General features: G+C 43.0%; 2 protein-coding genes across 11 annotated transcripts in view; both read right to left on the bottom strand.

Moving 5' to 3' along the window:
- Window positions 1-294: 294 nt before the first annotated feature.
- LOC308100537 (kelch domain-containing protein 3-like) lies at window positions 295-1,047 on the bottom strand (the record flags this gene model as incomplete). The annotated part of the gene is made up of 1 exon (XM_080449603.1): window positions 295-1,047. One exon carries the CDS (start codon window positions 1,045-1,047, stop codon window positions 295-297), a length of 753 nt encoding a protein of 250 aa, XP_080305729.1.
- Window positions 1,048-5,213: 4,166 nt separating this feature from the next.
- The window catches only part of lrrfip2 (leucine rich repeat (in FLII) interacting protein 2), a 23,170-nt gene continuing 3,104 nt past the window's right edge, over window positions 5,214-25,279 (bottom strand). The window contains exons 3-27 of one of the 10 annotated variants that reach the window (XM_080450442.1): window positions 18,232-18,318; window positions 17,663-17,725; window positions 16,978-17,055; window positions 16,796-16,834; window positions 16,354-16,425; window positions 15,809-15,850; window positions 15,605-15,676; window positions 15,254-15,340; window positions 14,416-14,490; window positions 13,887-13,937; window positions 13,711-13,758; window positions 12,505-12,573; window positions 11,937-12,050; window positions 11,414-11,455; window positions 11,001-11,132; window positions 10,353-10,424; window positions 9,309-9,479; window positions 9,099-9,191; window positions 8,587-8,679; window positions 7,648-7,749; window positions 7,128-7,260; window positions 6,527-6,697; window positions 6,338-6,417; window positions 6,109-6,213; window positions 5,214-6,001 (exon numbers count right to left, since the gene is read on the bottom strand). In XM_080450442.1, the coding sequence (XP_080306568.1) occupies window positions 5,891-6,001; window positions 6,109-6,213; window positions 6,338-6,417; window positions 6,527-6,697; window positions 7,128-7,260; window positions 7,648-7,749; window positions 8,587-8,679; window positions 9,099-9,191; window positions 9,309-9,479; window positions 10,353-10,424; window positions 11,001-11,132; window positions 11,414-11,455; window positions 11,937-12,050; window positions 12,505-12,573; window positions 13,711-13,758; window positions 13,887-13,937; window positions 14,416-14,490; window positions 15,254-15,340; window positions 15,605-15,676; window positions 15,809-15,850; window positions 16,354-16,425; window positions 16,796-16,834; window positions 16,978-17,055; window positions 17,663-17,725; window positions 18,232-18,318 (2,202 nt within the window). In that variant the 3' untranslated portion in view covers window positions 5,214-5,890. The remainder of the gene's footprint in view (window positions 6,002-6,108; window positions 6,214-6,337; window positions 6,418-6,526; window positions 6,698-7,127; window positions 7,261-7,647; window positions 7,750-8,586; window positions 8,680-9,098; window positions 9,192-9,308; window positions 9,480-10,352; window positions 10,425-11,000; window positions 11,133-11,413; window positions 11,456-11,936; window positions 12,051-12,504; window positions 12,574-13,710; window positions 13,759-13,886; window positions 13,938-14,415; window positions 14,491-15,253; window positions 15,341-15,604; window positions 15,677-15,808; window positions 15,851-16,353; window positions 16,426-16,795; window positions 16,835-16,977; window positions 17,056-17,662; window positions 17,726-18,231; window positions 18,319-25,279) is intronic. The other 9 variants (XM_080450444.1, XM_080450446.1, XM_080450445.1 and 6 more) reach the window with 9 other exon arrangements.

Here is a 25,279-nt window from a genome sequence, read left to right as displayed (position 1 = left end):
TCAACTAAACAAGATCCGATAAAACAAGAGCTCGAACAAATAATTGACAACAAGTAGGCAAGGCTAAGAGGAAGGATCAGGGTAGTGTTTCCTGAGGAGGTGGGTTTTCAGCCTGCGGCAAAAGATGGGCAGTGACTCTACTGTCCTAACGTCAGTGGGGAGTTCATTCCAACACTGTGAAAGCCGTGATCGGCCAGAAGGACCACTGAGCGACGAGGCAACCAGTCGCCCCGAGGCGGCAGACCGAAGTGGTTGGGCAGGGGTGTAAGGCTCGACCATAGCCTGGAGCTCTTATCAGTTGCTGTCGGTTGTCATGTTTGCCAGTTCCCACCTGATATCATGTGGGAGTCCTGACTGTTCCAGGCGGAACTGAATAACTGCTAGCTTGCATAACGTCTTCAAACTAGGACTTAAGTCCAGGATATACAGGATGCTGGGTCTGTTAAATCCTCCAAAGAGGATGATACGATCTCCCACCTTGCAACAGCACATCCCATCCATCCAACACAGTGTCTTCCCCTTTGGCTCAACCTTCTTCCAGGAGGAGATCTCTGGATTGCATTTCCACAGATCATTGGTGTTAAGCAAGTACAGCTCTCCATTGTGGGCAAAGGCTGAGGGAATAGCCTCGAGGCTTGGACGGAGGTCTGCAGAAGGAATCCTCGTCCAGCAGTTGGTCTCAATGTCAAAAACACTGAGGTCGTTGCAGAGGCTTTGACCCCCTATACCGCCAAATACAAACATCTTTGTCCCGATGATGGTGGCCGAGTGTTGTATTGACGGAGGTGGCGGAGTGCCTCTGAGTTTAATTGAAGACCAGACCATTGTGGTGGTGTCCAACTTGAAGATGTCTTTGGAGAGACTGTGCTCATTGAACCAGTGTGTATCATCAAACCACCTAGCTCCTCCAAAGACATACATGACCTTCTCCAAGACACAGGCTGAGTGACACATCCTCCCCAATGGAAGAGACCCTGATACCTCGGGCCTGAACCAGCTGTGGGCGTCCACATCAAACGCATAAAGTACGTCGTAGTACTCATTCATTCTCTTATTAGCCCCTCCCCAGATGTAGACGATACCTTCTATTAGCACAGCTGTGTGGCAGAAGCACTCAGAGGGAACCTCAGGGGGGCGCTCTCCTCGTTCAGTTGTCACAAGAGGCAACTTCCTCCAGCGCAAAGAGACTGTGTTGAAAACATGCACCTCTATCTGGTCCCTGGAGATCTCCCGGAAACAGAGATCTCCAAAGGCGTACACCTCGCTCCCCACCGCCACGGAAGTGGCATAGTCGGTGCGTGGACCTCCTGTGAGACGCGCTGTGATGTGCAACATTTCATATGCCGACCAGCAACGATACATTTATAAAGTAATCCACAAAGTCTTGTCCTATAAAGGTGTGCAGTCCATACACAAACACTTACTATATGACACAGGACAAATGCCACAAAAAGCTTGGCCAATCCACAAAGCCTGATGGGTTTCGTTAGCCAATCAGTGAAGTCGATCTTCCTAATGTTACAACCCTGAGGTTGTTTGTTTTTATGAGTGTATTTGTAGCCAAATTCCAACACTCCAACTTCCACATTTGCGTCCTCCACTCACGCCTGAGTCCCGCCTCCGAGTGAGAAGGCAAGGATCGGATGCAAGTCCAGAGGAATGGAGCAGGTCGGACTGACGGCCACATTCCTCCTCATGTTCTCCACATGTTGTATATTGGACGCTGTATATCTCATGAATGGAGCTGTTTGACATGCATTTTCCCACCCATGCACACCAAACAGCATGATTTTGTAAATAACGATCAAACCATTAATTTGTTGCTTCAGTAGCTTTGATTTGTCATTAAATGCACTTCAGCAGAAATGCTGAAAGCACTGCGTCCTGCGTCTCTGACGCATATTTTTAAGAAAGGACGCATCAAACAAACAATCGCGGCGTCCACGGTACGCATGCTACTTTATCCTGCTAGGTTATGAACAAATTCAGCACTTCTAATGTCCCAGATCCTACCATCCACGTCCGGGGTTGGTCAGCACATGATCACTCCACTTCCCTCCAAACTTGCCACAGACTATTGATCAGTGCTCTGGCTAATACTTAGGCTTCTTTCCCCAGTGATCAGACTCTCAGCTTGAGAGAGGAGAGGAGGGGAGGGGAGGAGTTAGTTAGTTCCTATCTATTTCGGGGGGGGGGAGAGGAGAGGAGAGGAGAGGGTACATCTCCCTCTAGTTATTATCATTATTATTATTATTGTCTCCGCCAGGCCGAAGGCATGGTGGAGAGTATGTTTTACCCTCCGTTCTTTTGTGTCCGTCCGTGTGTGTCCGTCCGTCTGTGAACACCTAACATTGGTCAAGCTTCACGTGACATCAGTGGCGTTCCTAGGAATCACGTTTAGGGCAGGCGAGATTTTTTTTCTCCCCCCCCCTCCGAAGGGGGGGGGGACTCGGGGAAAAATCGCGGGGGAAACAAGTTACAACGACAATACCCTGACTATAAAAACTGAAAAACGCTAATAAAAACAATATGCAAGTATAATCAATGTATGGATTGCGCTGGTCCTGGCGCCGCCAAGGTCTTGGCAGCGGTGGTGAAAGGTAGCGTCCTCTGGATGAATCTCTTCTTCAGCGGTGGTCTCTTCATGTTGTAGTTTAGTAATGAATGGCTCAAGCTGCTCTCAGAGCCCCTTTTATGCCAGGTGAGTACAGGTGATGGCCCACCAGACCCCCAACCCTGGCACCCCATGCCCATGGAGACATTTGCATCACTATAGGCGAGGGTCGCTCTGCTGAATGGATAGTGTATTGGCTGTCTGGCGGGCTAATGGCCCGACGGCCAGTTTTCTGTTTGGATAATTTTTCACTGCCTGTTTCTCAGTCAGTCTTTTACTTTATTGTCTAGGGGAGGTGAGATTTTAGTTGGGCAGGCGGCCGCCTGCCTTGCCTCTATGGTGGGTACACCACTGCGTGACATCACAATAAGTAATATAAATAGCTGGCGAGCTTTCTTTTTGGGAATATATTCTGAATTCTACACTGTCTGGCCGTCCAAAGACAAACATACATACATAATGAATTAATAATTTAAGAAATTTAGAAAAAAAAAAAAAATAATAGGTGTAGAGGGTCCCGCAACGTGACGCATTGTCAGCGGATTCCGAAGTCCCAAAGGACCATTGGATCAGAGCTTCTGGTTTCCCACTGCAGTGCTGGAGCAGCGCCTCTTGTGACTGTAGAGTCCAACACGGAGTGACAATCCTTCTGCTGCCGGAGTCGAGCAGGGTATGGGTGTCGGTGCGGCCAATCTTCACCGGCAGGCGCGTCTGGCGTCGGTGGTTGGTACCGGTGTGGAGGCAGGGCCGAGCACCGTCCAAGCTGGCCGCGGTTCGCATGGAGACGTCTCGATCTCGCTCCTAGTGGAGAGATCGCTTACCGCCTGTGCACCCGTCTGTTCACCAGGAGAGCCAGTGCTAGACTGAGACAGAGTGGCTGCTTTTGAGGTTTGGTGCCACACCTAGCCGGTCCTCGCAAGTGCGCTCAGTTGGGGTTGATTCATGAGGGCGATTGGTAGGTAACGCCCCTCTATGACACAGCCAAGGCTGCTGCGCTGTCTGCAGGGCCTCCCTCTGTCTCTGTCCCACTGTCTCTCCATGGTGCGGTGCTTACCTATCAGGCGATTTCCTAGCGATACTCCACATTAGGTACAACGTTAAGTTGAAACATCGTCTCCATCCAGGCGGACTATTGTGCCTGTCTTGCATGTAGAGTCCAGAATCACAGCTAGTTCTTTCATGGTGTAGTCTTTGAGTTGTTTTAGACTTACGAAAATGGGCAGCTTGTACTCTGCCCTCTCTTGGATGTTGCCAACACATTTCAGGAACCGTACCTTTTCTTCTGATGCATCTGGTATGATGCACATGGCAAGTACCTTGTCCTCGAGCCGATAGTAGAAATGGTACATAATAAGTCTGCAGTTACCATCGTCATCAGGCAGACTGTTTCTCAACTTTACCATGTATTCATGATGTTCTCCACCAGTATTGTTCATTAAGAGCTCATACTCTTCAGCAAGAGCTGTACGATTACCTTGAAAACGCAGGACTATTGCCTTTCTCTGTGGGCCCACCATCTCTTTGTAGATTCTATTCATCTGGGCAGTTGCCATTTTGACTACTGTAGGTGGGAATACTCAGAGTGACTGCTGATGAATAACACAATGAGAATCTTGTCGACAGCCAATTTATACTTTAGTATCTGTGACATCACTTGTGATGCAGGTGTCCATATTTGGACATTGTGGTTTTGAGGATCTCCATATATGGGCAAAACATGACATGTGTTTCACTGATCAGAGAAGCCGCGCAATACCGTTGTCGGGTAACCAGGCGTGGCCACTTTTCGCAGTTCTGGCTTAACCGTGCAGTTTTTGCCAGACCCAAAGGGTATGGCTTACATGAGGCTCTGTACCTGTTTCGTCCATACATGGGCATGCCCCCTTCCTTTGTCCTTAGGTCCCAGCCAGAAAAGTCTGTCCCCCTTTCAACCATACATGGGCATGTTTTGTACCCGTTTTCTCCATACATGGGCAAAAAACAGGTTTTGTCCCCTTTGTCCTTAGGCCCCAGCCATAAAAGTCTGTCCCCCTTCCGTCCATACATGGGCATGTTTTGTACCCGTTTCCTCAACATCTGCACACACTCTGCACACACGTCAAGCGAAGTCCGGCCATTCAGATTAAGCTCAGGCACTGGCATAAGTAAATAGGCATAGGGGACTATTCAGGTGAATGTAATCAGACTGGAAGGTTTGCTGGTCTAGCCTATACACAAACAACTCCACACCAAATGCCTAAAATGATTTATGCTTTTCAGTTATAAAGTGGTTTGTAGGTGTGTTACATACTAGGACTTCATTCTGGGTCTGGCAGAACCAGGTCTCCTGGTCTTGTTCTAATAGCAGATCTACAAGGGTCACCGTGATGCTTTGTGAGCTTGTAGATCGGCCAAATACAAAATGGGTTTAACAGGCTTGTCATGTGAACGTCATGTTAGTCATATAAAGGGCTTTTTGACTAATTTACTAGTGTTCTTTTGCTACAACTTTCATTCTGGTTTTATTAAGCACCTGTACATGCGTTCCGGTATACTACATTCTAATCCTCATGAGCACCAGTGTGATCTTCACCTACCTTACAACATGAAATGACAAGGCAACAATTCACATTTTATGTACAGTTCTGTAATTTACACATTTATTTTCAACAAATCTTTTAAATATTATTTGCAAAAAAAAATCCTTTCAATGAAAAAGTCTTTCAATGAAACTGTAGCAGACACAATTGGTATTATATATTCCCAAATAATGGCTGCACCTTTTTAAATACAATATTCTGTACCAGTTAAAAACAAAGATTTGCAGAATGGTGCAAACCCTCAGTCTCCAGGTGTGAGAAGGCACTGTGTGAGGGGGTTCTGTGGAGGTGCAGGGCCCGAGCAGCCATGAAGGTCTCAACAGTTGAAAGCATCATTATACTCATTCATGCAACTTATCAAAAAACTAAACAAAAGAATAGCCAAGCACCCAGCCAGAGAGAAATACAATTTTGTCAATAACATGTAGTACAAAGCTTTGAAAAAATTAAGTAGTGATAACAGAAATTTCCACATATTCATCTCTCCCAGTAACTGTACTTTGAGTAAGTTGAGTCATTTCTCCAAAAGATGCTGGCTTAAAATCCAAAGTTTATGGTTTATAAAAACACAGATCAGTTTTTGCCTGTGCTACATTAGGTTTTGTTTGTGAAGTGTTTTTGGTTTGCTACACAACTTAAAGTGTTACAGCGGAAAACAAAAATGGAAATGTGCTCCAGACATATGTGAGGCATTGCCTCACTGCTGGGACAGAAGGGCATTTCGGTTGGCCTTCATCTTCTCAAGGCGCTTTACTAGGTGGTTGTTGGTCATCTCCATCTCTTCGATCTTATCCAGGGATGTACGCAGCTGCAAGTGGGAAGAAAGGGAGGAATTCACTGTTATGTGACAGCTAGCTCTTTGTGTTGTAAAACCTGTTGCCATAATGGCATGAAAGTTTCCGATCATCTATTTACCTCTCTCTGAAGTTTCCTTTTCTCTGCTTTTAGTTCATCTTCTACTTTCTCCGAGTTGTCTGCTGATGACTTGTACCTCAATACCTGCCCTTCAAGTCTGTTGATCTGGATGTGGGTATAAAAAATGGCAGTGAATGCAAAAGTATAACAAATTGTCTGTAAAAATATCAATTTCACACACAGATAGATATATAGAGACAAGACATGCCCTGACCCAGACGTGACTTACATTTTGTTCCATTGTACCCATTTCCTGTTCCGCCTTAGAAAGCTTGAACTTGTGTTCACTAATCTGTCTGTTGGCATCTCCTACAGAGAGAAAGATGTTGTTTGCACATAAGAGGTTTCAAAGATATCAAGATTTTAAAAAGGTTATTTCTTTAAAAAAAACAGCAACAGTGAGTAGAATTAAACTCACTCTGCATCTCGATGAAATGCAGGTCAGTGCCGTTCTCCATCTTCTCCCCGTCTGTGTACACGCTGTCCATCTTTGAGTGTTTCTGTCTCTCATCTTCCAGTTGCAGCTTCAACTTCCTGATCTGAGCCAACAGCTCATCCTTTTCATCTGCCAGCTTCCGTAGCCTGACGTCTAAAAACAAAACATCCCCATTAATGACACTTACAGTAGTGTTGACACAGCATAACATCTCCATCAGCAGACAGACAAGAGTGTGGGCTGACTGTTGACACAGAGCATAAGCAGATAGACAGCGTGTTGGCTGTAGGGCTGCAACTGTCAATTATTTTATTGATTACGGTACTCGAATGCATGAAAAGCATGTTTTTTGTGTGTTTTATATCAACAAATAATCGACTAAATAAATGTGTCAGAATAAACCGTTTTAAATTTCGTCATAGAGGAGAAATGGTAAAATAAATTCTGTTTCTGTTTCCTATAATGACAAGAAAAAAATAATATATTTTCATAAAACTATTCTTTCCCCCCCAATTTCTTTTTTTAATCGATATCTCTATCGATTTGTTTGATTAAGTGTTGCACCCCTAGTGGGCTGACTCACCCAGTGGTCCCTCTCCTGCTGACTCTAGCACCTGAGCAGCCTCCTGGGAGACCACAGTGATTCCTGAAGATAAAGGCTCGTGGTTGACGTCCCCGTTTGGCGTACCTTCTGGGATGATGACCAGGCCGTGTTTCTGTGAGGGGGGGGGGGGGGTTACATAGATTACTGAGGCAGAATGAAACAGTAATCCCGCCTAAAATCCAATCCAGCATTAAAACGACTGCCATTTACACTGTAGTCATGGTTTTAAAGTTGGCCTCCCCACGAGACAATACGAGTAAACTACACAGCCAAAATGGGGTCAAAACGTTGACACATGGAGCAGGACAGAATGAAATGGAACAAACACAAACAACAAAAGCTGACATTACCAGATACGGCATGTGACAGGAGTGACGGCATTTCACTGGCTACCAACCAAAATAAACAGGCAGCAGTCGGGTTCATTGGCCAGTAACTCCTCTAACCTGCTTTCTCTTTCAGAGAGAACTCACAGAGCCCAGTCTTTAGGATTACCTACCTCGCCTGCTTTGGATTTCCCCTTGAGGTCAGCCAGCTCATCTCTGAGCTCATCTCTCTCATTCCTAATGCAATCAAAGTACTCTTTCTGCCTCTCTAAGGCCTGGCCACAGCACAGAAGGGAGAGAAAAGACAAGAGGGGAAGGAAGAGTGAAAGAGAGGAGGGTAAAGTAGAAGTTGGATTGACAGGGCTTGATAGACATGCACCGCCGTGCTCTTCGGAGACGGGTTCACCGTGCACAAATGTGCATTGTGTGCATGCAGACACCCGGCATCAACAGTATGAAGCGGTACAAAATGCACACAGACGGGAACACTGGACATGCTAGCAGACCACACGCCACAGAAGACACATAAATGATGTAAGGAAACGGCAGAAGACAACACCGACTTTATGAGAGAGCAGCTACGGGTTGTGTTTTAATAGTGCACAAGGACTATAGCAGCCTTATTTGTGTGATATTATGAGCTCTAAACTTGGTAAATAATTTGATGGTTTCTTCACACAATGCACCATTATGTGATATTAATTATAATGTAAATGAAAGCGAAGGAGAAGTTTGAGGATGTCATGCTAAGATACTGCATAAGGATCATGCTTTCATGATAAATTAGAACATTTCGGTTATAAAGATTTCTACATAACCAAAAATGTCATACTTTTTTTCACTGACACCGCAGCATCCAACTTAAAACATTTGTGAGTAGTCTTCTAATAGTCACTGCACATGCAAAACTCCAAACTGTGAATTAGATCCAACAGCAGATTACTGTTTAAAGGTCTCCGTCATGCAGCTACAACATGAGAGGCAACATTGCTAAATGGCTCGATGCACTTGTTTGATTGGTTAAAACCGAAATTAATTGTCTTTGGAGCTTAAACACAGCCATCTGTTGCCTGTCATATTCTGTCAGGGCACTCCCCTTTGAGACCTCCTACCCCAATCTTTTTGTCCTTCCAGTTTATCGTTTCCTGCAGGTCAAACACCTCTCTGGTGAGGGTATCTAATTTAGTCTGCATTCGCTGGCTCTCCTGGAGTGGTGTTGCACGGCAAAGAGAGGACAGCACAGGATAACGACAAGAGGGGGAAAAAATGAACCAAAGACGTGATGTGGAAACGCACAGAGGAATATAGACAACTGAAATGTGTCAGTGAAGTACAGCCTGTGAAGCTTATGATCATTCAGAAATTGAGAAGTTAGAGACGCAAAATTGAAGAGACTGAAACAGGACAGACCGTGTTTAATCCCTTTCAACCCGGGATGCCTATTTTAGGCATGTCATTGAAGGCAAAAACGTTCAAAACAATCTTCACAAATAGAGAAAATAGGTCAAGACTCTAAAAAGACCTAGGGCAAAGGGAGTAAATCAATCCACATTAAAGAGCAGAACTTCCTCTGCAGTCTGCAAGGCGCTGACAGAGTAGGGGTGTGATGAGACGTTTTCCATACCTCTATGAGTTCATCTCTCTGGCGGATTCCCTCTTTTAACTCTTCTTGTTTATGCTGCAGGACATTGCATGTGTGCTTTTGTCTTTCTAGTTCCTGGAAAACAAAGAGACATACTTTGAGCCAACACTGGACGAACCAGTCCATACAAAAAATTTGAAAGACAAGAGGTTTGAGTGGCAGGATCTCTATCCTTTGAAATCAAGGTCCCACCTTTGATTTGTCCTCCACCTCCCTCTTCATCTCGGACATTTGCTCCTCCATCTCCTCTATGACGTCCTTGAGAGTGTCTACCTGGTAGATGAGGTTTGCCTTGTCGTTGTCCAGCTGTGCGTTCGATACCATGGCTTTCTTGTACTTTTCCTCCACTTCTGTAAGCGACTCCTGTTGAGGGGGTTCATACAGTTCAACTTGCTGTTCAGTTCAGCTGCTAAAAGGGGATAAGATGGGCTCATCTGATGTAAAACAAATATACATAAAGGGAACTGTAGTGTGGAGAATGCAGAATCTTTGTAGGTACAACTTCTCACTTTAATGTTTATCAGATATATATGGGGGAGAGGCGTTACAATATTTAAACATAATATTTTTCTGAATAGTCGCTAGTAAATCAAATTGAACTAATCTGGGATATACAAATTACACATATATATATATATATATATCATCACTATGAGGGGTGAAACCAGGGAAAAATAAGTTCTTGAAACAAGAGTTAACACTATAGTGTTCCAGCTGCATCAAGTTCTACCAAGGATGAGCCAAAAGGCAGGTTTGTTAGTAAACTACCGTCATCAATGGAACACACAAACAGCACACTTCCGCAGAGAATAGTGAACTGCGACCTCAGACATAAAACGAGAAGGCCATCCAAACACTGAAAATCAAAGAACTTCAGGCACACAAACCATGACAGGAACCTGTGACAGGAACTTGTCAGCAGGGGGAGCAAGAAATCTCCCATCTTATGACATAAGAATGAGGGGTTTCATTTCAGGCCACAACCAGTGAGTAGGTCCCCCCCAAAAAATAAAGTAAGTGAATGAAGATCATGCAAAAGAGAGGGTGCGGTGGGTGATCAAGCCATTCAAAGTGGGTGCCCCATACATACACGTGGTGTTAGGAGTGTTATAGCGATAGTGATATACAGTAAAAGAGATACAAGTCTGGAGGCAGGAAGGGGGAGGGGGATGTTAGGGACGCCATACGGCTCTGTGAGGACAAGAGAAGGCATGCCACGAGCACAAGCCCCTCTACCTTCAGCTCTTTAAGCCCCTGCATGTATCGCCCCTCTACATCCTGAATCTGGTCCTTTAGTTCATATATATCCTGTAGAGCAGAAGGAATGGTTTGGGTATTAAGGAGAGATTATAAGAGCACCCATGCTGACATCTCAAGACAAGTCCACAGCTGGCATAACACATGACATGACCAGTACACCCAGAGGTAAGGAGCAGTGTTCACAGGACACATGTCACATCCAGTTCTCCCGTGCATACTGTATATGGAGAAAACACTGTGACGACAGACACTTAGAATGGGAGGCAGGTCATGACAGAGTCAATGGTGTGTGATTGATATGCAGATGACACAGGTGTTGACCCAAATGACCCATACATATAAAACATAATATTCTATTGCAAATAAAATGTTACTATGTTATAAAAAAAAGACTTTGAGGATAACAAGGTTGTTTATTCATGCAAGATTTATACTAGTTGTGTTGCAGTGTCGCACACCGAAAATACCAGATGTACAAGCTCACGCGTTCTGACGTGTTGTTAGCTTGTAGATCGGCTATTTTCAGGCTATTTCCGATGCCGTCCTATAATGTTGATGTCCTCACAAGTATAGTAATACAAACGTATGTGTGTGTGTGTGTTTGTGCGTGTGTGTGCACCTTACCCTAAGTTCACTCAGACTAGTGTCGGGGTCAACGATGCTCCCAATGTCTGCACTGCCCCGTCGTGAAGAGGTGCCACCCAAGGATGCCAGCGTGGCGGCCGTGAGGCCTGGGGTGGCACAGCGCGAGGACGGCTAGGAACACAAAAGCACCACAGACCTCCGGTCAGACAGACTACACACAAAACAGAAAATGCTGCGCAACCGAGCTCAGGACTGTCATTCAACACCGCTACCTGACACCAGACTGAGTGATCCAACTCAGCTTGGCCGAACCTGTATACCTGACAGTGGAACTGTCAGGTAGATAGATGGGTTTAACTCATTAGCTTGACACGTACCCAGCTCTTGTACATACAGTAAGTCTGAAATTCAATTTAAATAGAAAACATGCTATATAGTGTTGTATTACTCACCCGGCTATAGTCTGAATACTGCTTGTCACATTTTTCATCCAGCTGAAATGAAGGAAGAGAAAGTAGAGTTTATAAAAAGAAATGGACAGTTATCTTAGGAACATGCATCCAATGTGGTCCATGCTTGGAGCTGTCATTTCTCTGTGAATCAAGGAGTTAGTCAGGAACACTGATGCGTTAGTGTGTGTCACTGTCCACACAGCGTGGACTACCAAAACAAAAACACTCTCAGGTCAATCACACCAGTCATCTTAAAACCAAACAAAAATAAAAACACATGACCAAATCCATAGTATTAGCCAACACTACACTATAGTATCCATTACCACTTTAAACTACTCTAATGAGTTCAACACCGGATATAGCAGGCTGTGAGACGCGATTCCAAAAAAAGAAAGAGAAAAACAACTAGGTAATTGTATCATGCACTTTATGTCTCCGATTAGTAGAACACTCATCCACCATCAGTGGTGATGCAGAGCACTGGGCAGCCCACCGTCATGAGGTAGACTCAGCCACTTACAGAGTCCAGGTCAGGAATGCTCACATCATCCAGATCAGACACAATGCTGCCCCTGCGGTTGGAGCGGCTGAAATAGTCAGCAGCCGACTCACTGAAGTCTGAGAAGTCAGACGACTGATCATCACACACAGGATGAGGGGACAGAGATGGAGACAGAAACACAAAAAGTGACAGAGAAGAGGTGATAGAGACAGACCAAAAAGAGCCACGGGTAAACGGAACAGAATGACATTCTTACAAAAAGAGATACAAGACAACTGCATTTCTGTATATAGAAATGTAACACTTTCAATATTAGGCAGGTTTTTTGCTAAAGCCATTATCCAGAATGACTCAAAACATAAAAACAGAACCACCAGAAAATCTAGAACAACTTCTAGCACGGCGACTTATGATTACAATGAATCAATAGTAATACAACGCAAGGGTTTCTTAACGTAATCCCTGTTTAATTGACAGAGTTACGCGTTTCACAATGGGGCTCGCTTTGGGTGTGTGGGCGATTCCCATTGTGAAATAGTCCTGAATGGCCCAATAGCTCATTTCAATCTCAGTCCCTGCAGCTCACCACACTGTCCCTGCGACCTCTCCTGTGGCCTTCCTGGGAAACGGTGCTGCCACTGTCATCGTCTGAGGACTAAGAGGAGCACACACAGTGAGAATCCCCACTTGCAAAGGCAAACTATTGTACATGCACATGGGTCTCTCTCAAACACATCCACATCCACACACACAAACATTGATTAAGCTCACTAGCTGTCTTTCTGATAAATGGATTATTGGATTACTTCAAGGACCGTAACCCTAATAAGCAAGGCCAATTCATGCAATTAGGACCGTTTGATCAAACGCAAACATCCAGAACTAATTCGGGATGAAACCTACAACATCAGCCTAGCCATAGCAACATCACATTCACACACTTCAAGGTAAAACCAACAATGCAGTTCCATTAAAACAAGTCTTAGCTGGCTTGCTAGAAGTTGCTACTGATAGTCCATCGCACATGAGGTCCAGGGGGGACCACCAGGATTTCAAATGGACACTTACGCGTCTGTAACTCAGAGAGTGTGCAATTGGACAATTTTACCATTTGTACACTCTCAGAGTTAAATAAACACTGAGGATTTTACCGTGTACATTGAGGTCCCAGAGATTTTATCTTATTTATTTAATAAAATGTTGGGCATGTCATAATAAGTGAACATTTGATAAAAATTGGCAAACATTCTGTGGAAATAGCAGATGTAAAGGATAAAGGATAATTCCTTTTAACAGGTCGTTCATGAAAGTCCTTGCGGTCTTGTTTCCAATGAGAACCTGTGAGCAATTGGGGTTAAGAGTCTTGCTCAGGGACAAATTTCATATCATCGGCACATATGCTGGGATAGCCTGGAATCGAACCTGGGGCAACCAGGGCCAGCTGGTTCCCTAGGCGGGCTCACTAACCACTCAGCTATGGCCGCCCCATGTACAAGCCCACACTGTATTTGACGTACAACAAGATAGAGTACATAGGTTTTAAGTGATTAATGTAGCCTCGAGCAAATTCCATGGTCCATAGCTTAATGCATATCAAACTGGGAGTGCTTGAAGTTAAAAAGGTTGAGAATCTCTGGTCTCTAGTGTCCCTATGTGGAGGCAGGGAATACAGGATTGAGAGAGAGAGGGGACAGGAGGGGGCAGCCGGTTGTTAGTTGGGGCTGTGTGTATGCATGTGTGGTGTTAGCTGACAGCATGCAAGAACAGGGGTGGTTTCGAGGGGGGGGCTCACCACGGGGCTGCTACGGGTGGAGTTAGAGTACCAGCTGTATTCAGAGGGCTGTGGAAGGGAGGGCAACAGACAGTATTGACATGAGGGCAGATGCCAGGCCAGCCATGGTCTGGTAGAGCGGGCCACCATGACGATTATAATGACATCACTGTTTGACAAACACTGAGCAGACTTACAGCTTTCGAACTGTTGCCCAAGCCATAGATACCGTCGTCACAAATAGAGGCCTGAGGGCACATGGGGAAAGACAGCGCAGGACTCAGCAAGACGTAGGAAGGAGCATAAATCTTAGGTGGAACTACTAGCTAACGGGTTGAGTGGAATGCCTGCGACTGCAGCAGCATGCGCTAAATACTGAAGTCCTCCGACTATTTCCTATATCGAGCAGGCTATTCCCCTCGGGTCCCTGTACTCTGAGATGGTAAAAACGGACCCTTACACCCTCAAAGTCTCTCAAAGACTGGGAATTTTACTATGAAGGGAAAATAAAATCACTGGATTGAGACACAGGACCCTATCTTGTCGAGTCTCTGAACCCCCATCAAGTGTCCAAAGTGTCAAGGAGCTAAATATAAGCTTGGACATACTACTATATGTAGATATATGAGTCAATAGAGAAGATTGGGTATCAGGTCTACTTCTGAAGGTAAAAGGAAGCATGCATGTAGAGGGGCACTGGCCAGCAGCAAGTGGACATAGACTGACCATGCTGTAGCTGCGCGGCAGGCCCGTGCCAGGGGTATTGGTGGTGGAGGAAGAGGAGGTGGTTGTGGTGATGGCCTGTTGAGGGAGCAGGGGAGCAGTGAAAATGTCAGTTAAAACGACAGAGGAAGTGAAGCGAGGTGGAGAGGAGACAGACTAAAGAGAGATGCAGTAAGAGGAAACGGGATGAGTGTTTTTCTGGCCCTCTGATAATATGGCTTTAGTGTTGAGATGAGAAGTGACTTGACACACTACTTTACCCATCGTCTGTTTTTAAAAAGCAATGCATTCCTGGTCTGAATGTATTCAGAGAAAATTGTACTCTAAATCTAAATCAAATGTACTCTTATTCTAAACATCAAAGTGGAACTTTAATAGTATTTAATGCAAATCCTGTCATTCTATTGTGAGGACATCGGATGACTTGAATAATCTGACATAACACTTCCTTCCCAATGTGTTGGGGGTGACAAGAGCAGACTTCATAAAATGAGGCATTTCGATAAAGTTACGTAGACTATTGGAAAAGTTCCCCTTTGAACTTTTGACTATGTACTGTAGAGCTTCAAACTGTATACACATCCCGTTCAAGGAGGAACAAATCGTGTTACTTTATTGGCTGTAACACTTAAGCAGTAAACAAACCAGCCGTGTGTGAAACACAATCCATCAGTGTATTAAGATTTGCCTCAACTGCTAGTGGATTTATATGTCCAATAAACTGGAGCATCTAGATAAGACTTTGTCAACTAGTTTCAGTTAATCTGGCTGGCACTCCTCCACTTGAGCCTATGTGGAGCAGGGCTGAGAAATGGGACATGAGCAAGATGGGGGGACCGACCCGTGGCTGATAGGTGGAAGTAGTGGGAGGAGGAGGTTTGGTCTTCGATAGGCTGCTGTAGCTCCTTTGATCATGGTATAGTCCAGTCTGGAAGAGCAGCAAGATGGTATGAACCAGAAAAACAGCAGGGATCAAGTTTAGCTTCACGGTATGCCATGGAAAGATAACTTTAATTAACACTGTGTGGTTATATCTAAGCGACAGAGCACAATGGCAATCAATAGGATACTCTGCTATTACCATACAGCTGATCAATAGTATACATTAAAAGCTGTTGCCTGCCAACTAGCCTTGCCTCCTCCATGCTAGAGGCTGCAGTCAGCAAGACCAACATTGAGGGAGGGCACTGACCAGCAGGTCCTTCCTGGAGGAGCTGATTGATGAGGCCTTCCTAGGGCCATGCAGGTCATTGTACACAGAACTCTGTTCACCCCCAGAGGAAAAAAACAAATATGCCATGTCAAACCTCTTTCAATGAAACAAAAGATGTATCCAAGGCTAAAAACAGCAGTGAGTGAATTCATATAATGTCAATCGCACGTGTACAGTACATACAGTGGAACGGGAGCTCTTCAAGGAGGAGCTTGAGTAGTCAGACTGAGGGGAGAACAGGAGTTGCGGGTATTATGCTTATGACATGATTAAACATTTGGGAAGCACTCTACACACACGGACATGCCGCTAGGATGTGCTGACAAAAGCAACACCGCAAAGTGAAAGTAGAATATATCCATTAGGCTGTTGCCAAACGCAACATAAAGAAAAATATTCCATGCATACTCACACTCACACACAAGTTAACTCAGCACGAGTGTTAAGACATGCATGACCAAATTTTTACTACATCTAGTACAAACACAAAAATATTGAATCATTTTCGGGGGAATTTGTCACTGTACTGTAGCTGGTTAGCATAACAAAAACGGTTTACAATGTATTGTTGACCTGCTTTAAACATTTTAAGTCTTTTAGTGAGTTAGTTACGTATATCTATTCCTTCAGCAACTGTACTTTCCACAAAATATCCCAATCCACAGCAGTCAACAAAACCCACACAAATGTACATCCACACACATGCATGTGTACATACACAAACGTACCATGAGTTCTTTTCTACGAGAGCTTGAGAGACTCTTAGTAGAGCCCCCATCACGCAACGACGAAGTTGTTGACTTGAAATAATAACAAAGACAAAGATTAGACTAATGACACTTCAAGAAGATGGAAGTATTACGGTCTCCTAGCACATTATCTTATCACCATCATAAGCAATAAACGCATTACCCAATGTCAGTCTTAACCATATGAACCCAAAGCGAAATGTTGGGCATGTCATAATAGATGAACATTTAGCACAAATAGGCAAACATTCTGTGGAAATAGCAGATTTGAGTGATTAATGTAGCCTCGAGCAAATTCTTTTCAAGAACGGTTTTCATGTCAGCGTATCGTCCTAAGTCAAATTGCTGCACACCACTTTAATAGTGCAGGGGCCGAATATAAAAATGTGGGCATGTTGTTAACAGGCGATTATGTACACACCCTGTAGCTGCGGACTGACATGACGTCATCATCCAACCCCTGCTGATGTCAAGGTGGAAAACACAGAACCATGAGAGAGTTGCAGACAGAGGAACATGAATCATGAGAGAAAGGAATAAGTGAGAAAGAACATAGGAAATGCAGGCAGACAATGAGGAAGTGAAAGAGTGGGAAATACAGACCCGGTGATGATGGCTGCTGGACCTACTACTAATACTAGAGGATCTGGCCTTGTCTGTTCTGGCCTTGTCTGAATCAGCCTAGAGGTAGAAATGAAAGATGGTAAGGACTACAGAGGGACGCAGAGAGACTTGAACGGGATCACTCACTCACTCACTGCAACACCAAACAGCTGCTTTGCAATGGCAGATCCATGCAAAGGTTTTGTTAGGAACCATATAGTCTGAACAAACCAAAATTCTTATAATGTAGGTTGTACATTCAGCGCTTCATCTATTCTCATTAAAAAAAGCTGCAAGTCTGCACACAATAAAAATGTCTGCTTCTCTTCATTGTGTTCATAAACTGCCACGGTGTAAAGATAAGGTCCATGCAAAATGACACGCCATTATTCAAAACAATTCATCACTTTGAATGAAGTCAAGACAGGGTCCAAACTGCTCTCTTACCAACAGAACCGTCTAGCTTAAATAAGGGCAAGAGGCCAAAGCCTACTCTACTAACGCGCACGCACACACACACACACACACACACACACACGCACACACTACGGTGTCTCCAAAGCAAATACAACACAGAGGCATATTTCCTCTGTGAGGTAAGGTGCAGTAAGTGGTTCAGATGGAAGCCCAGTATGACGCAGCAGGCTATGTTAGTGGAGTGAGACGCTCCAGTACTCCTGCCTACCATCCACTGGTGGATCTGACCCCATTTCCTGCTGCTGCTACTGCTTGATGAGTGGTAAGAGATCTGGACAGAAAGGAGGAAGTGCCAAAGAAAACACACACTTTATCATACACCCGCCTGCATGGTGCTTTTGCACATTTGCCATTAGAACACATATGATTAGACCTGTGAGCATTCTTTTTTTCTCTGAACAGTGAAAAAAGCTCACACATCCACAGTTAAAAGGCCAGGTGCTGGAAAAGAGAAATATGAAAGGAAAACAGAGTCCACACACTGGATACAGCTGCAAAGGTATTTTATTACCTCCAAGGTGCCATTTCGAGCCTCGTAGCTGTTCCTCATTTTTTGTTCTACCATGGACTATATTATTGCATCTTAATGTCTATGTATTTGCACATTAACTTAATGTTGCCGTTTTGCTTCAAATCCTTGATTGTTTTCAGGAACAGTGGAGGATAAGGCCTATATCAAGAATAGAAGAATTGAAAGACCAAGAGCATCTCTTGTCACATTCCACTGAGTGAATTATGTTATCTGGTATTTTGGCTGGTCAGGGATATTTTGCATACCTCTTTCTGTTGCCTTTCAAGTTCCCTCATTCGAATATCCCGCGCCTCTGCTCGAGCTGCCCTTTTTGCTGCCAGCCTGGCCTCCGCCTGTAAGAAACAAATGGCATTGACGTCAAGTTTTGAAGGAGAATGACAGGGGTGCCCTTCTGCAGTGACCTGCCCACACATGCACAGAACAAACAAAAAAATGTAATAATCTCATACATCATTTAAGAAAAAAAAGAACAATATCACCGTAGTATTCAGTGATATCACTGTGGACAAGAAAATAAGGGCTCAAGTGGATCGATCTTGTATTTTAAGAGAAGAGACAAATTAAAATGAAATACCAGCTCTCAATTCAATATTTAATGTTGCACAGGCTCTAGATATACTGGCTACTCAGATTCATGGTCGCTGGGTGTTCATCAGCGATCAGCCAGAATGTACAAACTTGCTAAAACCAATGCAAACCAGCTCTCCCTCAACGACGAACTCTGCCTCTGATTCAACATGCTTAGTTGGATGAACGGCCACCAGTAATAGTAACTACTGTACCACCAACGGTGCGGAACATATCTCAAAAACTACAGCCAAAGATGCTCAAGGACGGCTTAAGGACAGGGTTCTTACTTTTTTCAAGATAACTTATATAACATATAATAACAAATAATAATGGTCATCAAATCTTATCATGTAATATTTGATAATACTGCATTGTACGATTAACTGATTCACTGCCAATCACGTAGATCTACGCGAAATTATTTAAAGCCGCCACGTGCCAATCGCGTAGATCTACGTGAACTAAAAAAGACTCCTATCCACTTCCTTGTTAACTTAAAAATTCTGTATCTCTGCTCCTGAGTACTTATTTTTTTTCAATGAAAAACTCTGGCACTGGCTAAAAAAATATGAAAATACCTCTGGCAGTTAATGGGTTAATAAAGTAATTGATCAAATTAAAATGATTTATTAAAAAAACGTATGTGCTATTAGCAACTTCACAAAAACATCAATGCTAGTCTTTGTTGCATATCATTGTGGAGAGCAAGGGCACACACACCCAGTAATATTGTGAGGTGCTGACTGATAGCGGTCAAATCATTACAATATGCAACAAAAGAGGGAGCCACACACTTATAAATTGCTCAGCTTATTTTAGAAATAAATTATATTTATGAGTGTGTGGTTCTCTCTTTTCTTTTATTGCATATTATAAAATGAAAAGTTATGTTTTTGACTGCAGGATAAACATTTCAAGATGTCTGTGGGATCAGATAACTTGTGAAGACCAGACCATTTACCATTGTTTTGTACTACATTTTATGGACTAAATGGATCATACGGATTTCGGCCAGGAGGCACGTTGTGTCTGTGTGGTTTATTTGATGACATTGTTTTGGCATCGCGTATGATCGCGTATTTGTGCATCCAATTCATTTCATCGTTATTTTACACTGGTAATGATGTTGTTTGCGAGATTATCCACAGACAGACAGACAACAATATCTCTGGCTCTGCCTTCTGCCTGGCTGAGATGATTAATCAAATAATCCCAAAACAAATCAACATCAATCGATTTAGAAAATAATTGTTAGTCGCAGCCCTACTATGTTTTGGAGGGTTTAGAAAACAGTTAAAAAAAGTTGAGAGGATGCTATCATCTCTGACCCTTTTGGCTGCTCCTGCTTTTACTTTCCAGAAGTAGCAAGTACAACCTGAAGATTCAGTGAGAAAAATGGCTTCTTATTGATTGAAACTATTTGTTCAAGATGTGATTACAAGTGTAATCAGGACTCACGTTTGATTAACATGAACAAATCAGACTGCATAGTCAGCACGGTCACACATTACAGGTTACACGCATCTAATGGCTAAACCTTTTATTAAGTGTCAGTGGGCTAAATTATATGATTTAGCGACATACATGCATCTGAACATACCCCTTCCCTGTCGGATTTCGACCTTATGATTGAAAACCTAATCTGCATCACTTTTTATACGCATAAAATATTTTCCAGGACAGCAACAAATTTCCAGGACTAGACATTCAAATCAATTTTTCTGTGACTGGAAAATGGCATAAAATAAACAGTTTAAGATTTGCCAGGACGTGTGGGGGAACCTTGTTTTTGGCTGATGCCAGCTTTGTGTCAGGGGGGCCTTAACCCATTGAGACCTGAGGCGATTCTTTAAAAAAATCTAAATCTCAGTTTTTTTGAAAAAAATCTGGAAAATATTTGTTCAAGATTTTTCAAAAATAGCAGATCTGCAAGCTCGTAGCGCGGCACTCGGTGCCGCGCTATGAGCTTGTAGATCTGCTATTTTTGAATAGCCCAAAGAAATCTTAAAATGAGACGCAGATGCGTCCCCGGTCTTAATGGGTTAATATGGAAAACATGGTATTTTAGTTTTACCATTAAAAGATCACAACCTACTTTTCTCTAGATGTACAGTATGTACACTCAACTTAAACATTAACTGAGATATCAGCTGGAAATTGCCGTTCAAAGGCATTTTTCATATTTATTGCAAAGATTTATGGTATACCTTATGGGAAAACTGGATAGTCACTTACTGCAAATAAGTCTTAGTACTAGAATTACATAGTATCCCATTCCCCACCCACTTAAAAACACAAGTTTGCAATGACTCTAAAAACAAATCAGCTATTAATAAGAGTATATGCTATGGACATAATGCTTTAGTTTATACTTCTTATTAGTGCCTCTACTGGACAGTTTGCCCTGGTTGACCAGTTCAAACCATGAGTCACAGCTTCATAATCGGTGCAGAGTGAGTTCCTGGGATGCCTCATCACCAACATGTGCTAACCATCCGTTTCAGGGAGGCTAATTATGGACCTCGTACGGAGAAATGTCAATGGAGAACAAACAAACTGAGAAAGAATCAAAAGAGGACAAAGACACAACAGAGCTTGGTTTTGTTCAGTCAGTAAACATGGAGGTTTCACAAACTTGAACTACTTGCCATTTGCAAGAAACACACCTCATAGCAAACGGAGTCTATGCTAACTAGTTCAATAAACCAGGTTGCCACCTCAAACGTCCTGAGTGAAAAGTGAGAGGGGCCATTACACAATTTGCCCCCAACTGAGTCAGAAAATGAACAGGGGCTGATTATACAAGATACCTGAGCAGCAGGGGCTAATTTAGGCAAGCCCTCACAAGAGCCCCATGGCACAATTCAGTAAACTACCCCTCCTTACCTCCCAGTTCCTAAATATTCTGAAACTTAACATTCCACCCATAAACAACGAATGTCCATGGAACCCAAACCTTTATCTCTAAGTAAAGGATAGAGCAGCCCATAAACACCAGTCTAGTGTATGTATACTGTATCTCACTGCAGACAAACAGAGTCAACATTCCGGAAAATGCTTATCAGTGCTGCCAGAATGGAAGGCCTGCGGCTGCGGGCATGGGCTATTCCTGTTTTGATACCGAATGAAACAAACAAAAAAAGATACCCCCCTCACTAAGTACTAAACAGTTATCCAAATTTCAGGTTTTGTTTAGTTTTTTTAGTTTTTTCAAACAGGCTACATACTGTAGATGTCAGATTAATTCCCAAATCCTTGTTTTTTTCCACTGAGCCCCTCATTGAAGGTGAGAGGTTAACATATTTATTTTATTGTTAAAAAGTCAAGCTACAGTAGTAAGTGCCAAAAACCGGACAGTAAAAATAGAGCAACAGAAAAAGTAACACTTAGATGGTGGGTCAAAGGGCTTACTAACAGTAATGATAGGTGCATGCATTCTAGTTGAAGCAGTGGTGATTAAACATGAAGTGGCCTGTACATACATCTGCCTCAAACATATATTTCCATTTACACCATTACTTCTGTAGTAAAGCAGGTTATGTTAACTATTTTTTTTGTTCAAATAAATGTAAAAATAGCTCTACATTCCCAAAGCAATCATTGCTCTAGTAGTGTTTGTTCAATAACACAGGTCTCCTTATCTCTCAAGCTCTTTACTGAACAGAAAATACATTTACAGGTCAGGAGGATACCAATTTCATCCAATCAGGAGAGAATTCATACAGGACAGAAGACCAGCAATGAAACTGGAAGTGATGAAACAAATACAATATAGAGCTTTAACTTTTAGTTTTAACCAAAGAATATCACTTAAACCACCTTCAAAGAAAGAGAAACATCCATATATCAGATAATACTAGACTAAAGCCTCAGATTATTTTATAGCAAATGCAGTAATTACATCTGTAGCTAAAATACCATCAAAATGTTCAATCAGTATAAATAAAGGATTACATTATTAACCACTTAAACCCCAGCATTCGTATTCTGGGGAAGACTTTTGCAGAAAATAGCAGATTGACAAGCTCACAACGGCTATTTTCTGCAGAGATACTTAATGTAGAGCTACAGTACAAGTATAGAGCCCTGAGGGACTCCACTCAACAACGTATGGGGTTTAAGTGGTTAATGATAAGCTGGCTTTGGGATGTTCCACAGATCATCACATATATATATATATAAATAACAAAAAGAAAAAAGCCATAATCCCTCAGCACTGAAAACAAAAATGCATGACATGTGGCATTTCCTAATTGGAAGTCCTGACAGTATTCACTAGCATCTGTCAAAAGTCATCATAATCCTTCTCCTCATAATCCTTCTTCGAGTGCTGGCATAAGGATGAGTCTCTTGAGTGCTTTTGATGCCTGTCATTATATGATCATTCTCATTAGCCTGTGTGACTAAATGGCAAATCATCCTTTGGCATGTTCATGTTGTAGATGGAAATGTGCGTTTGCCACACTGAGGTTTTCACACAAGGCTGCGAAGGAAGTGGAGTTTGCGATGGTGAGTACATGAGAAGAGAGCTACGGCTGGCCCCTGTGCTCTGCACCTGTTGAGCTGTCTGACAGAATGACCTGCTCTGCACACCAGCACAGCTGAGCTCTGTGTCTCTGTCCTATCTATAGCCTTTGCCCATCCGGCCCCAGCTCTCCGGCACCTACATCATGGGACTGGAGGGGAAACCTGATCGGCAGCAGCAGAAGTGCACCATCATAGAAATCTGTAGCACCCTGGTTGTTAGGGGTCTCTAATACGTCAAACAGAAAATGGGATAACCTGGATCGCAGCGATACGGAGTGTGCTTACGTACTACAGAGCAGTGGTTCTCAAAGTTTTTTTGTCAAGGACCCACAAATTGAATCTAAAATAGCAGAAGTACAAGCTCGCAGCGTGGCACGAAGTGACACGTTGTAAAAATAGCTTGTAGATCTGCAATTTTTTGAATACCCAACATATGAATTGATAAAGTGGTTAAAGGGATAGTTCACCCAAAGAATTTCTTTTTTTCCTATTGATTAGTCACCCCATGGAGACTTGAATTCATGGATATTTTTTTGTTTTTGTTGCATTCCTAAGCCAATAATTTGATGACCGGCAGCGGTTCCGGTAGGAGACACAAAGAGTCTCCTTTGTGTCTCCTACCGGAACCGCTGCCTACCGGTCCGCTGGTCATAAAATTATTGGCTTAGGAATGCGACAAAAACAAAAAAATATCCATGAATTCATGTCTCCATGGGGTGTCTAAACAAGAGAAAAAAAGTCATTTTGTGGGTGAACTATCCCTTTAAAATGATTGTGATGCTATGTTAACTACTTTTCCTGGGGACCCCCTCACAAGCTCATGTCCCAATAACTCATTGCAATATAACAGAACTTGTACAGAGGACGCAAAATAAAATCAGTAGAATCATACAGGTGTTTACACCTATTCCAAAGCTAATCTAGGCACAATATAGGCACTATCACACAAATGATTCATTGTAAATGGAATTGTCTCACCTGCATCAACACCAGTTCTTCATCCTGACTAATACATTATGTAATACCATGGAACCATAAAGTAACAATACACCTAGGGCAAATACTGATACTGGTACATGTGTCACACCGGAGTACATTAATGCTCAAACACTGCTAAAGAGAACAGGAGTAGAATGTGTTCACAGCTTATAATAATGTGGTGCACCCCATACAGTAAAATGTTCTTCTAAAACATGGACGGAGTCCATTTCATAATTAGCAACATATATACAATACACAAATGTATTACAGTAGCTCCATTGAATGAATGAGTGAATGAATGAGAACCATGGAAGGCTGCTATAATGTAACATTTACTATTTTTGGCAATTATGGAGACTTTGCAAGTTGTGTGATATAGGATACACAATTCAATGTGCTTTACACAAAACATCAAGCAAAGGAAAAACAATTATAAAATGACATTAGGATACAATCTAGCCTCCTGCGGAACCATGCTGTAAAAACACTATGGGACATCAAACCATTACTAGACCATTTCACAAAAATATTGAATCTTTAAAGCCTGCTTCATCAATTAGGTCAAAGCTGGATCAATTCTTTACAACACAGCAGCCTGAAGAGTCAGTTATTGACAAAAACTGTAATATGTCCCATGCCCTCTCCAGCCAGTGAAAGGCCTCAGTTGGCTGATATATTGTATATGGAAAAAGACTACAACACTTTTCCATTTCAACAGAATGTCTTGTTGATATTAACTGGCACGCCTCAAATAAAATGGACTATGAACTATAGCGTCCACTCCCACACAGATTCACAGTGATTGCCTTAATTAAATACCATGAACTCCCTTCGATCTTAAGGTCTGTGGGTATGGCAGTGTGTGTGAGGTGATCATCTAATTCTAATGCTAATGGGCCATGTCAGATTTTCAAGCAAGCTGCTGGTATCTCGACTACTGTAGAATGACTGAGTGCCCAGTAATGCAAGTGGTCTCAAAACTGGGCCGGGGATTGCGCAGGCTCAAGTTCACAGTCTCTCTCAGCAGTGATCCGTGCCAAGCACAGGCAGGCAAGCAGGGAGGCAGGCATGCTCTAGCTCTATAGACATGATGTAGTATAAGCTGCTGTGTTCTGAGAATTTGTTTGGGAAGGTGTGGTGATGTGTGCCAGGTTAGAGGATGACCTCATGAACCCCTGCACACTAGTTGAGCCAATGTTTGGTTGGCTTCATAGA

This window comes from Gymnoscopelus braueri (assembly GCF_963280865.1).
Source record: "Gymnoscopelus braueri genome assembly, chromosome: 14".
Lineage (NCBI taxonomy): Eukaryota > Metazoa > Chordata > Actinopteri > Myctophiformes > Myctophidae > Gymnoscopelus > Gymnoscopelus braueri.
This window is presented reverse-complemented; position numbering and strand designations above follow the sequence as displayed.